This window comes from Pogona vitticeps, chromosome 9 (assembly GCF_051106095.1).
Source record: "Pogona vitticeps strain Pit_001003342236 chromosome 9, PviZW2.1, whole genome shotgun sequence".
Taxonomy (NCBI): Eukaryota; Metazoa; Chordata; class Lepidosauria; order Squamata; family Agamidae; genus Pogona; species Pogona vitticeps.
In genome coordinates this window covers 2,958,265-2,972,695 of record NC_135791.1, presented here as the reverse complement: position 1 = coordinate 2,972,695, position 14,431 = coordinate 2,958,265, and the positions used below count along the sequence as shown (strand labels likewise).

Here is a 14,431-nt window from a genome sequence, read left to right as displayed (position 1 = left end):
GCCGGCCATGGGACCCATAGCTCTTCACAGAAAAGCAGATGATCAAGCCAGGGGGAATGGACAGGGACATGCTCAGGAGAGGAGACCCTCCAGGATGGCGGGCCAAGACTTCGCTCTTCCAAAACAGCTTTCGGTCATTGTCCAGCTACCCCAAGAGGGGTTTTTAAAAACGGGGCAGCTTCCTTTAAGTTTTGAAAAGTGTTTACCCTTGTTTTGTTTTCATCATGGAACCTACCTTGAGTCCTCTTGAGGAGAAAGGCTGGTTACAAATATTTTACATTAAAGGAATCGCCCCTAAACGCTTATTTTTCATTTTAAAAATTAATTGATTTATTAAAATATACAATATTTTCACCTCGCCTTCCTCCTTAAAAGGAGACGTGGGCTTCTGGCTATTTCTGCTGGCTTTCTTTTGATTGTCCTGGATCCTTTTTCTGAGGAGGCCCGGAAATGACCCCCCCTTTCCATCCCCCCCTTCATTCCTTCCTTCCTTCCTCCATTCATTCATTCGCTCGTTGCCTCGCCCATTCATTCATTCATTCATTCATTCATTCCCCCATTCATTTACGCCTCCATGGCGCCCAATCCGCGCCGGCCCGCCCCTTTGCCCCGCCCCACCTCGTCCTCCCTTCCGATTGGGTCCTTGCCGGGCACCGCCCCCAGCCCCTCCTCCAATCCACGAAGACGCGGAGACGAGAAGCAATAAAGGACGCCCAAAGCCAATGAAGAGGGCGCGGCGGCGACGACGGGAGGGGCGTGGCTTCCTCGGCAGGCCCCCGCCCACGGCCTTTAGCGTTCCCCGCAGCCGGAAGTTGTGTTGGTGCGCATGCGTTCTGCGGTTGCGTGGTGGGGAAAAGGGAAGAGCGGGCGGCGCGGAAGCCGGCCGCTGCCTGGAGACGGAGCCGGGCCCGAGCACGCATGCGCGCCCCTGCCTCCTCCATCTCCTCTCATTTCCTCCTTTGGCTTTTTGCTTCCCCATCAGAAGGGAGGGGCTGGGGGTGCAGAAAGGGGGTGGGGGGGTCCCTTTATTCCCCCCAGTTTCCTCCTTCAGGGCCAGGAAGGCTTGGGGGGGTCTGCTTGTAATTGGGGTGAGGTGGGGGGGTCAGAGCTGTGGTGAGGGGGAGCAGTTGGAGGGGTGGGGGCCCCCTTTCCGTGCCTTCCTGAGGCCTGGGGGGCTCTGTGGGGCTGGGCTTTTTAGGGTGAAGCTTTCAGGAAAAATTGGGGCTTTCCTGCCTCCCAGTATAGGAAAGGGGGGGTCCCTTTAGGGTCACCCAACTGAGCAGGGGGCCTAATTGGAGAGATTGGGGGGGGGAGATTGAGTGGAAGTTTTTTTCGGGGGGGTCCTGAGGAGCTTTTCAGGGAATGGGATAGCCAAGGGGAGGAAGGGCCTTCCTTGAAACGAGGGGGCGCCAGCCCAGGCTTCATTGAATATAGCTGTTTTTTTGGGGGGGGGGTGAGGGTTGACCTGAAGATTTTTCCACCCCAGTTGGTCTGGCTTTGTGCAGGCGGGGGTTTGGTCTTGAGACCTTGCCCCTCTCCAAGGGTCCAGTTGGGGTCCTGCAACCTCTGCTTTTTGTGGGGTTCCTCATATGGGGGGAACTCCAGACAGCTGAGGGGCTTTGAATTGAGATCAAGGGGATCCTTTGGCATCTGTGTTGGTTTTGGTTTGGGGGGGGAAAGCGTTGGGGGCTGCTGATGTCCTCCGTTTGGGCAGCGCCGGGAGGGGGCAGCTGCGGCCAGGGTGAGGTTGTTGAAGGACACAGAGTTTAACCCTTGACAGCCGGGTGGATGTCAGCGCATTTCTGGGGTGTGGATTTGAGGGGAAGGTTCTGGGAGGTATTACAAAGTGTGTGACAATATTGTGTTGTGTGTGTGTGTATAGGGCAGTGCCAGACTGAGCGTAGCAGAAAGCCTTTTCGACAGGGAGCAACCGCGGAAGTCTCGCTGGGTGAAAAGACCGTGTTCTCTTCTGGAGCATGACTCTGGGTGATGTGGAGGGGTGTGAGCTAAACTTTCGGGTGGGGAGGCTGGAGAGGCCTGCTTAAGAGGGCGAGGGGAAGAGAGGGGATCTTGGCCTTTTGCTCCCAAGTCTCTCTCCCCCACCCCACCCCCATCCCCGCCAAGAGGCTGCCTCGCTCCTGCGGAGCCATCGCTTATCTGCAATGACAGGCAAATCCGTCCGGGATGTGGACAGGTACCAAGCGGTCCTTGCGAATCTTCTGCTAGAAGAGGAGAACCGATACTGTGCCGACTGCCAGGCCAAAGGTAAGATGTTTTGGGTGGGTGTTGGAAGGGGAAGGAAATGGACTGGGAAAGAGTTAGATAATTTTGCTTCTCTGGATCAGAGGAATGCGCGGTGTGCTTGTGGCCGGTAGCATTTGCTGGAGTTAATAACTCCTACAGGCACCGGGAAGCTTTTCTTGGTGGCTGAAACCATCCCGCTGTTTCTAGCCCCTACGGCTGGGAATATGAGCCGGTCTTCATTAATTTTGTGTGGGAACAGGAAGAGGCCTTCTGTTATACTGCAGGAGGAACTGCATTTTTCTTTGTCAGAATTACTTGCTCCCTGTCTTTCTTTCTTTCTTTGCCTGTGTGGCATCCCATGCGGGGAGGGGGGGTGTCTTTTGACTCCGGCAAGGGGTGAACAGCAAACAGGTGGTGAAGATGGTCCCTCATGCAGGTGGGAGGGAAGAAGGCGGGAAGGTCATTGAAATCTGCTCCTGGTTTTTGCAGGAAGTGGTGGTGGGGGTTTGAACTCGTGCATGATTCAGGGGGTGTTTGAATGCAGTTTCTTACATAAGGGCATCAGCTGGGCAAATTGACAGCATCTCTGTATTACTTGTTAGCTGGGGGGGGGGGGAAATCCCCTGGGGGGATTGAAACCTGCTTTGCTGTCAATGAAGCCAGTTCTTATGGCCAAATGTTTAGGGAGGCCAAATGGCGTGTTTATATATCATTCACAAAAGAGTCGATCAAGGGCAGTTTATCTGTTCCTGAATCAAGCTCTCCATGCTTGCTAAAAAGTCCCAGGGACCAGTTCTTGAAATGTTAGTGTTTCTGTTTCTCATGGTTATGGAGCTATTTGAGCCTTTTAATATGTGGAAAGGTCACGAACAAGAATGTCAGTAAAGCAGTCCAAGATTCTTTCCTCCGCTATAAAATGACTGTGGCTTCCAGTCTCTAAAGAATTCTGAAGGAGGCTGACTCAAGAGTATTCTCCAGAACTGGTTTTGGAATAGACAGAAAGGGGGGGGGGGTTGCCCATGGTCTGGCTGATGGCTATGTTTGAGACTCAGAAGACATTTCCTCCTGCCCTGCCCCCCCCCAGTCAAATTATCTTGTGAAATGAACCTTTCTTTGTCTCCTTGAGTATATCTTGACTTGACTGGCAAGGTTTGCTGTGCAGGCACCTATTTCCTACTTGGGGGCTCCATATTCAGGTTGCGAGTCAAAGCATCTCTCAGGAAACCAGTGGCTTAGCAGTTATGTTCATAAATCTAAAATCCCCAGGCTTGAAAAATAAGAACAATAATAGAGATTATGGTCGAGAACCGCGTGAAATTTACAAACCTATTCAAAAACATGGGTCCTCCGTGTTAATGGCCCATGGAAAATGCTATTCAAATTTTGTCCCAGGAAAAAAGAAACCTGACACTATTCCATAGATGGTGAGGCCCAACTTGAAATAAGAGATTTGTTTTGCACTTACGCCAGTTCCATGCCACTTTCCAGGAGAAGCGGCCACATATTGTGGACTTCTGATGTGTATTTCCTGGACGGCTGGAATTCCTGGTAGATGGTCATCGGTGAAGGTTTGAATTGTCTCCCCATGAGTTCTTGATGATTTAGATTTAAGATATTTGTATCACTGACTTTTAAAGTGTTTAAGATGAGGATCCATCAAACTAGGTCCTAGTGGTGTTGTTGGTTGGTTCCTGAGTTAATATCTGAGACTCAGATAGTAGCCATCTATGCCATGTTGAAGCCTCCTTATGGATCTGAGTAAAGAGGTTGGGATGATGGGAACAATGGCAATTTAAAAAAAATTACACTTGGCCCTTCACTTGAATCTGCTTACCTCTGCTGCTTAGATTTCTCTTACACCCTTTACTCTTTCTGTTGTCGAAGCAAGCGGAGCTGGGTTTGCAGTGTTATGTTTGGTAAGATAAATTCTCAGAACATACAAGCCGTTTGAACCCCATCTCCCCTCTTGCTGTGTCACTCTTTTGTGCTTTAAAGGGTACAAAAGAATTAAACCCTTCATTTTATTTTACTTTTTCTGATTGCTTGAAGCTGACTCCTGCTTCTTCTATCTGTTAGGGCTGTCCTGGTGCCGTATCACCCCTTGGTTTTGTTTTTAAAGGGGAAAAACAAAAGCGCAGCAGCCCCTCAGTGACAACAGTCTGCATTTTCCATACAGGTTTTATTCCCACCATCTCCAGATGAGGCTCGAATTGGAAAGATCGGCTAACGAATTGTTGTGGGTCGGACTATAAGAGAGAGAGACCAGTGAATGCACTGTGCAAAATAGCTCCTTATGTTGGGTCTAAGCTCAGTAATTATTCACTCCAGGATGCTGCTGTGATAACTGGGTTAAACTCATTTAGGTAGATTTGAGTTGTTTTGCAGGTATAGCCACAAGAGTTGAGTTGCTCACAAGGACCTTTAAGAGCCTGGCTGTTAAATTAGGTCGGCCTGCCGTGCAACAGCTAGGGTCTTCTCCCGCTTTTCCATGGAGCCCTGCAGATAAATCATCAGACCGGTAGAGGGGAATCGATCCCTATATGTTGCTAGTAGGACTGGGTGTTTTGTTTGGGGAGACGTGGGTAGGAGAGGCTTTAAAATTCCGACCTACAGATTGATAATCCCAAATTGTAGCTGGAAGTTAGTGGCTTCAAAACTGGAGTTGTGTTCTTTCATTGGTCTGCTACAATTAAATCACCAATAGTTGTGTTCTGGTTTCTGACCTCTCTTCCATGGCTGCTCCATGTATAAAATGATAGTAGCCTAATTTTATAAGGAAGAGTAATGCTGGTATGTATTCTTGAAGGCTTTCATAGCCGGGATCCAATGGTTGTTGTAGGTTTTTCAGGCTGTTTGGCTTTGTTCTGGAGGTTTTTCTTCCTAATGTTTCGCCAGTCTCGGTGGCCGGCATCTTCACTGCACACAAAAGACTAGCTAACAACACCCATCAATCACAGTGACAGGTCATCTCCCCCCCTTATCACAACAATACACCCATAACAAAAAACACCCTATAACACCATAATCACCCAATCTCCTGAAAAGGACAAAAAGCTGATTCCACAGCTAAAAATACTCAACTATCCCACACACTATACCAGAAAACAGAGTTCTGACTCCTGTCCTGTGAAGATGCCGGCCACTGAGACTGGCGAAACGTTAGGAAGAAAAACCTCCAGAACATGGCCAGACAGCCTGAAAAACCTATGTATAACCAAGTTATACTGCGAGTTTATCTTCTCTGGAAGTGGTGCTAGACTAGATGGACTCTTGATTATGACTGAGTATGGGTTGGGGTTGGTGGCGGCATTTGCTTATTTCATTTTGTATCTGAAGTCTGCTGACAGTTTCTTACATTCATTCCTTGGCAGTCAGAATTCATACTGAAGATCACAAGTTGATGCTGTCCCACATTCAAAATGTTACTCAAGTCTCCTTTGAGCCCAGCTCACTTCCTGATTCGAAAAAGCTTCCTGTTTCTGAATTTGTTTACTTCAACTATTTGCCTTGTGGGTTTATCGTCTCTGATGCACCCCAACCGAAGCTGTCTTCCCATGCTTAGATGGAATTCTTTCACAATAGTATATACAGTATTGGGGGGAGCCAAGCTTAGCTTTTGGTTCTGCTCCTCATGACCCTTCCCTAGACTCTCCTTCTTAAAGGCTTCCTTTACAGTGTGAATGTATGGAACGTGAAGTGGAAACAAGCCACTGGAATGAAAAATAAACCATGGCATGCAGTCCCCACTTAGAATCCAAACCGCCAAAATATCCAGACAAAAGAACAATGGAGGGCAGTATTTAGAAAGTGGTGGGCATGTGCGAAGGAGGGTGTGCAGATGAAAAGATGCAGGGGATGAGGGTTGATGAGAAGGGGGAAGATCCTGCGGTGGGTTTCTTGGTCCCCAGTGTGACCAGAAAACACAGGATTGGGCTCCAGATATATTTAGGTGTCTCATCGACCATTTGGTTCTCAACCCGCAGGTGGGCAGTCTTATTAAGGACTGATTCACGTGCTTTTTTGCTCCCTCCACCCCCAGCAGCTGTTTTGGACAGAAAATAAATGCCAGAGTTCAACAGCCGAAGCCAGCGCTTTGGGTAGACTGTGGGTGGTCTCCCGACACCCTCCAGAATGGCCTTAAAATTTACGGGTATCTTTGCAAACAGTTCCACGCACAGAGCTGGAAAATCGTTGGGACTAGATAGTTTTAGAAACCTTAAGGAAGTTTAAAATATAGATGCATGGAAAAATCCTCTGGATCTGGGCCATGAACCTTGAGTAGGCAGGCCTGTGGACTTTATAGTTCGAGGTAGAGTCCAAAGGAAATTATAAAGGAAGGCCTCCTATGACTGAAGGCGAGGTTAAGGCCTGGGTGTTGGTGGAGGAGGTATGGATGAGAAAAAGAGGCCGCTTACACCAGTTTGTGACAGACTGATCTCTCTCCTTGGAATGGGTGTAAAGGGAGCCTTTATTTTCCCCGTGCCTTCAATGGAGCAGTCTCCGGAAGGGTCTCCCGAGCCTTGTTCTGACACTGAAATGACTCCAGGCGAGATAATTGAGTGCAGAAAATTGCTTGGAGGTCCCTAGAAATGTGCTCAATTTAAATTTCCCTCGAGATGATGGGGTGGATGGAGATCCTCCCTGCCTTGCCTCCTGCCAGCCACTTTGGCTCCAGGAAGGATTGCTCCCTCCAGCCAAACAAGCCAGTGGTCCTGAGTCGGGACATTTGGCAGTGGGGGTCGTAAGGAAAGGGCCCTTCTCCGACTCTGCGGGCTTTCGGCTTTCTCCTCCTTCCCCAGCGGCTTCTTGCACTCCCATCTTCCATTGTGCTTCGTTTAGTGGTCTGGTGTGCCTCCTCCTCAACGAAGCTTCTGCTGAATAAAAGGCGTTGGGCTCTTTCTGATCAAGGGGAAGAGGAAATACATGTGCTCTGACCAGGCTTTCTGCCCCGGAATGGCTCTGGAACAGGTAGGGCAGTGGAAACGAGACTCCATGTTCAGGGGCAGCATACCTTTGAATTGCACGTTCTACTAGCAGATGTGGGAAAGGTCTCTTTGTAGCATATGATGTTTCTAAGCCCCCCTTCCCACTCCCCAGAAGTACCAGACTGGCTTTTTTTTTGGAAACAGAACACTAGAGGGGCCGGTGTTGTGCTCCTCTGAGCAAGTTCTTATATTCTCAGTGTTAGAATCCGAGGGACTTTTTCCAGCATCTGTGCCTCCATACTTTGTGTCTTGCTTACAGCTGAAGTTCTGAACAACAGCGGAGAGCTTCTTGGCAAGGAGTACGTAGCAGATTGGGTTGGTTGGAAGGAGGGAAGCAGTAGCCCTGCCAGCTTCTGACTGTGGTTGTTGCAGCAGTTCTGGGTCAGAAAGACAACACTGGAGGGTGTTTTTTTTTGTCTTCCTGCAGGTGTCCTTAAAAGACCTCCCAGAGTTTCTTTTAGGCTTGGTGCAGATTTGTGTTTCTCCACCCCCAAAACAGATTTAATAATGATTATGTCCTGTTAAGTCAATTCTGACTTCTGGTGGCCCTTTTGTGGGTTTTCCAAGTAGAGAATACTCAGAAGCGGTTTCCCCTCTTCCCTTCTTCTGGGGAACACCTTGGGACTCTTGTGCAGCTGGCCCAAGGCTACCCTGGCTGGCTCTTCTCCCGGGAGGCCCAGTGTGGAATTGAACTCCCAACTTCTGGCTCCACAACCAGAGACCTAAACCACTAAGCTATCCAGCCAGATATAAAACAGATCTATGAGATTCTTAATTCTCTCCCCACCAATCCAACAGTCAAATGCACCACCATCATGCAGGCATTAAGTGGGGGCGGCGTCAGCATTATTTCATTAAATTTCGATATGCTGCCTGGAGGATTCTGGGAGCAATAATCCAGAAACCACAAAACTGCACATCTGTTACGTTCTAGCTCACCTGGAGTGGAATCTATTCTAGTGCAGGCCATCACAGGCTCAATATCCAGAGGTTCACAACAAAAGGGCTTAAATAAAAGGCAGTCTGAAGCCTACACTCCTGGCTGGCGATTATCGCCTGCATTTTTGGAACCGATTTTTAAGGAAGAGACTTGGCGTGGACATCTGCCATTATTTCTGGAACTTCCATATGTTATTTCTGCGCCATCCACAACACAGTGGTGCCCAGCTCTCTGAAGACTTGTTTGGGTCGAGAACTAGCATTTTTGGGTGGGTGGTGGTTCTCTCCCCCCTCTTGATCTAAGAAAGGTGTCCCCTACCTATGCTTTGGGATTCCTCAGGAGCGCCTCTGTTCTTGGGGCTCCGGAGACTTAGCTACTGTCGAACACGTTGGCTGCCTGCAGGCGCTGCTTGAGCATTGCAGCACACATTGGATGCCTCCAGCACATAGTGCCAGCATCTGCTCCTGGCCTTTCCCCCAGTGGACGTGCTGCAGATTTAAAAGGTTGCCAGTCACCTCCCTCTCCCGCCGCCTGTTCACTTGAGTGGCTCTTTATTCCTGCTTCCCTGACTTTCAGCCAATGTTTCATTTCTTTTCCTCGGCGCCGAGCTGATCATCCCATCTCTGCTTCAAGCATACTCCTGCTTTGTATTCCACGTTGTCATGTTTGTACTAAAATATCCAGACCAGTTGACAGACACTGAAAAATGTCCAGTGTCACCTGCCTGGTTTTGGTGTGCTGTCATACATGACCGGTGGTCATCCTTTCGTTGGCGTAACTTACCTGGCTGATCAAGCCCTTCTTCTAAATGGGAAGCAGGCTCTCCACCCGGTCCTGGTGTGTTTCCTCCCTTCAAACTCATGGAACCGCCTCGCCGGCAAAGAAAGAAAAGCTGTGTGGTCCTTGTACAGAATCCGAAGACATGGGTGGGTTTTATCTTTGTCACACCTCTGCAATCTCACAAGCAGAAGCCAGCTTGTGACTCTGCGGAGCCTTCCCCAGGAGAATGGGAGCAGAAGAGACATAAAAGTTCCAAAATCCATGTCCAGATGTTTCCTTGTTGCAGGCAAATCCTGTGTCTTAACAGGGTTCAGGACTGATCTGTACTGCCAGATGTGAAACCTGCCATCCCTGAGATGATTCTGCAACCCACCCCCCTATGTTGGGATTCGGTTTGAGCAGGGAAACCCTGACCCACACATCTGACCAAAGGGGGCAGGAGGAACTTCTGTGCTTTTTCTGTCTCGCGCCCAGTCCCTGTGGAGTCCCAAAGTTACCTTCTCTTGATGAGATTTCAGTGGCTTGGCTAAAGGTACATCCACCGCTTTGTCTTCAAACTAGAGAAACCTGAAACATACAAAACCTTCCAGGTAGAGGTTTTATTTTCTGTGTCTGTCCTGTTTCTGGCACATTCAGTGTGCATCCTACGAGGTAGGCTCTGCTGAGCTCTTGAACTCAAGACACCTTCTAGCTGGTGTGTCAGGCAGCGCAAATACTTGGGTGGCAACCTCAGTGCAGGAGGTTGAGCGGAAGAATTGCTTTGCAGGACCGGAATGGCTATAAAAGAAGCTGCTTTATGTCTGGGTTTCAGTGCTTAGAGGTGGGGTACAGCTCCATGTAACGACAACGATGCTCAAACAAGCTCTACACCAGGCAATTTAAGTTCCTTTCTGAGACTACAACTTTCCCCAGTGATCTTGCTGGCTAGCTGAGAGATTCTGGGAGCTGTAGGTGAAAGTAACTTTTGCAGCTGTGCTCCAGTTGGTGTCACATATGTATACTCTCTATCTGCATAGAATGGGCATTGTGTAGAGGAAAGCCAACTTCGGTTCTGAAATTGGGGCTTAAATCTCCATGTTACATCTCACACCGATTGCCCTTGATCGTTTATTTCCAAGCCGGCAGCCTTAATGCAGAAATGTAACTTAAACAAGATGGTTCGCTGCTGTGCCTTTTAAAATGTCACAGTCAGAGAGTGCATGAGGAAGTGCTGGTTATTTTGCAGTCCATAGTGGTGTGTTTACTCTGGTTGAAACGTGAAACGGTATCACTGTAAACAAAGAAATTGATTCATGCCTTTGAATTGTGGTGCTGGAGGAGGCTCTTGAGAATCCCCTGGACTGCAAGAAGAACAAACCTATCAGTTCTAAAGGAAATCAACCCTGAATGCTCACTTGAAGGACAGATCCTGAAGCTGAGGCTCCAGTACTTTGGCCATCTCATGAGAAGAAAAGAGTCCTTGGAAAAAACCTTGATGTTAGGAAGGTGTGATGGCAAGAGGAGAAGGGGACGACCGAGGATGAGATGGCTGGACAGTGTCTGCGAAGCAACCAACATGAACCTGACACAACTCCGGGAGGCAGTAGAAGACAGGAGGGCCTGGCGTGCTCTGGTCCATGGGGTCACGAAGAGTCGGACACGACTAAACGACTAAACACACACACACACATTGTCCCAGTTGATAGCAGTTATTTCTGGAACTTTGGCAAATAGAGCTAGGATAGGGGAAAGATGTGGCCAAACAGGTATTGTTGAATTGCCCTTCCTTGTTAACCTTTAGCAGGCCTAGTCAGTGGGGCATATTGGGAATTGTAGTCCTGCAGTGTCTGGAGGACCGTGTGCTCCTCATCTGTGAGACACACAGGCTGTTAAGTTTTTCAGGCTATAAACATATCTACCAGTTTTCCAACTCACTCTGCTTCCTGTGTGTTGCTCAGTGGCTTGCGGCCAACACTGCCTTTCTCAGAGGATCCTGTTGCGTTGACTTCCTGTGACTTTGCAGGGGAAAAAATGATGAAATTGCTTGTGGTTTTTTTGGGGGGTGGGAGGTCATTCCAAGCGCCTGCTGGTAAAGCGAAGCCCGGCTGTTCAATGCTGTTTGGAGAGAGCGCTGTTTATATGTTAGAAATTATTTCTCCTTTTTTTTCAGGCCAGGGAAATTGCTTCAAACGGCTCCCTTTTCCACAAAGGTTCAGCACTGCACCAGTTAAAAAAGAAACAGAACTGCTTAAATTGCACAGCGGCCTGCGTACTGTCATTTTGTAAGAGCTTGGGGGAAAGTCCAACTGGGGAACTGGCGGCACAATTCTGTTTTCCGAGATGAAACTAAAGACGGGAATTTTTTAAGGGAAGATTCTGGCTGCTGTAGCAATCTGTGTTACAAAGTCCGTAGCTTTTGTGGCTCACGGACTGTGGATCATTTTAGAGATGGGCAACAAAGCGCTGGTTCGGCAGTTCGTGCTGGTTCATCCTTCGAACAAACAGGTGTTTGGTAGTTCCCAGCCCTGCCTCCTTTGGCAGGTGCCCACTCAAGAGACAGCACCCTGGTTTCCCTGCCCTGCCTCCCTTGGGTGCTGGCTTTGAGTTGGTTGGTTGCTGGGGGAGGCAGGGCTGGGAACCGCTGAACACATGTTCGACCAAAAAACCAACCCACAAACCAGTGGTTTGTGCCCATTTCTTGTTCATTTGCATAATTTACAAAAATTGGGATTATGTTGGCAGGAATTCTGATCCTTTTAAGAACTGGGCTACTTTGCACTCAAAATCAATGGAAACTGCCTTTCACCCATTCTTGGTATTCGGGGCTGCTCCGGAGGGCTGCCCGCACCTCAGTATGTACTCACGTTTTGTGGCAGGTAAAGTTGGTTTGGGGTATCCTCGGAAGTCCCTGTGTTTTTCAGAGGCGCTATTTTGTTTTTATGGAGACCGGGACATGGGAACTACCGGCAGCCCACCCTACAGAAAAAAAGAGGTTATTTTTGGACTGCTTCTCTAGAATCTAATCTGTGAATTTGGATCAATGGCTGCATAATAAAGATGCTGGGGACCGTTTGTCAGGCTAAAAGGGGAGTTCCTAAGCATCTCTCTCTCTCACCCTAAACTGAACATACTACGCATTTGTATCTGATGTCTTCCCCTCTCCCAAACTCTTCTGCTTCCAGATCCACTTCCCAGTCTTTCCTCCACGTTCTTTTGCGTCCAGACCCACTGGGGACAAGACCTCCAGGTTCTTCCTAAAGCGCAGCCCCCTCGCTCGCTGATCACTGCAACTTCTACTGTTTCTGCTCGTCAGTTTAAGGTGGCCCCTCTGACTTTTCCTCTGGTTTTACCCCTGTCCCTTTTCTCCTGCTTGTTCCAGTGTCTTGTGGTCACTTTCCCTCTCTGAAACCCGGCCCCTTTACAGCAACCGCCAACTAGATTCGAAGACTTTTATCCTTGTGAATGGGGCAGAGTTTCTGATATTTCACTATAGCCTTTCCTCATCTCTCGTAATACGGAATACTTCTTAGGAGTGATGCTAAAAAGAATATTTCGGACTCTGTGAAGCATACCTTTCCACCACCTCCGGGAGCTGTCAGCAAGCTTCTAGATCCTAGCACTGCACAGACCTAAATAAATATTTCAGGACTCTTACACATTCGGTTTGGATTTCTAGGTTAAGGTAGTGGTGGTTAAGTTTTCCACCACTGTTTTTCAGCCTCTGAGTAACAGGCACTTCCTTTTAAATTTGGAATCTGTTGTTTGCTGTTTTAAACAATTGTAGATTGATTTTTTTTGCTGTTATGCATCATCTTTTTATTTTATACCATTGTACATGTATATGTATAATACTTGTAAGGACAGATTTAGGTTCACCAGCTTGCAATTATGGTTGTTATTTCAATTAGCACACATTTATTTGCTGATGCCAAAACAAAGCCTCAGGTTCCTCAAGGCTACATTTGAACCACCAGCAGCTGGAGGCCATCCACAAAACCCTACTTGTGATGGCCTGCGGGCATAATGCAATTGGCATGAACCTTACTGGCAGATTGCTATAAATTAAGAAGTTAGCAAATGCCTTGGCCGGCTTCTTAACCTGAGCCAGCCTGCCAACAAGATTCCCTCCGATTGTGTTACCCTGGCATAAACAGTTAATAGGATTTGGGCCACTGCTTAATTTTATAATTGTTTCAGCCCCTTGTTTGCTGCTCGCTTGCTTTCTGGATATAGGCAGCTTGGTCAGAAAGGCAGGCGGCAAAATACTCAAAATCCATGGCCGAAATCCTCTTGCACAGCTGCCTAATTTGATCTAAGCAGATGCCCCGCTGATCATCTTCTGAAGCTTCTCCTGTCTATAGTAGAATCATTTTGGAACTGCAGTGTTAGGAGACCTAAACCTCTGACTTATCCAGGTAGTTCGTTAGGAACACATAGGCAGTGGAGCAAATTGATTGAGGAGAAAGCCAAGCTAGTGACTGAAGAAGTTTGTAAGATCGGGCATAGCTTTTGTAATATGGACAGAGATCTTTAGAAACAATGGTAAATGTCAGCTGATTCTTGGTTCCGGATACTGTTGGCAAGTCATCTCAAATTAGGTTTTCATTTTTTGGGGGGGGGGCAAATGGAGGGGTGTCAATCAAGACACTTGATTTAGAACTAAGGAATTGACTATGGTGATTTGGAAGCCCTCGGGATTCTGTTGTGAAGTTGGGACCTTTTCAATTTGTGGTGTGAGACAGGTAGCTTCTTTCTGCAGAAAACCAAACTTCCCATTTAAATTGAAAGAAAAGAGAGAGACCTACCACGGTTCGTTGCCATAGCGACGGCTTTATGAAATGCTTTTGGGAGAATGTCAGAACGCCTTCACAAAACCCACTTGTTGATCTGAAGCATGAATATTACTGGCTCTTGAGATGGAACCGGGTTGGCCGCTGATGGAAGCCAACATGAAATCTTGCGTTGTGAGGTTCAAGCCTTCCTCGAACCAGTGAGATGAATTTAAATAGCTGTGGCACTGCAGCGCAGTCCGAAAAAGAAAAAGAAAAAAGCTGAGGTGGTGTGTTTTGTGTTTATGTCTTTGCCTCCTTGGGTTTATGCCTCGTTCTCCCTCTTACCAATTTTTGTCTTTGCAATAACTGTGAGGTAGGGTAGCCTGAGAGATCACAAGGAACCCTGTATCACCCCCAAAAAGGATCGTGACTAGTGGAGAGTTGAACCAGGACGCTTGAAGAGTCACGTTACAGAGTTGTGTCAATGTCTCTTGATGAGGTCCTTCCCATCGCCATGCTTGGGTGCTTGGCCATGATTCCTCAACGGCGTTAGAAACAGTCCATGTACAGCTATGGGGTTTTCTTTATAGCTTAGCCTCCCCTCCACCTCGTGCCCTACAGATGCCGTGGGCTCCGATTTCATTTTGCTCGCGGGCAGAGTTCTAGTCCAGCAGGTCTGGAGGGCATCAGATTGGTGGATGCCGTGGCAGGGGAGGAAGACCTGGTCGGGA

The 14,431-nt window shown here is 48.2% G+C and overlaps 1 protein-coding gene across 1 annotated transcript in view; it reads left to right on the top strand.

The window, feature by feature from the left end:
• The first annotated feature begins 1,126 nt into the window (after positions 1-1,126).
• The window catches only part of SMAP2 (small ArfGAP2), a 29,659-nt gene continuing 16,354 nt past the window's right edge, over positions 1,127-14,431 (top strand). Inside the window, exon 1 of the mRNA XM_020812937.3 lies at positions 1,127-2,265. Within this exon, the coding sequence (XP_020668596.3) occupies positions 2,163-2,265 (103 nt within the window). The 5' untranslated portion in view covers positions 1,127-2,162. The remainder of the gene's footprint in view (positions 2,266-14,431) is intronic.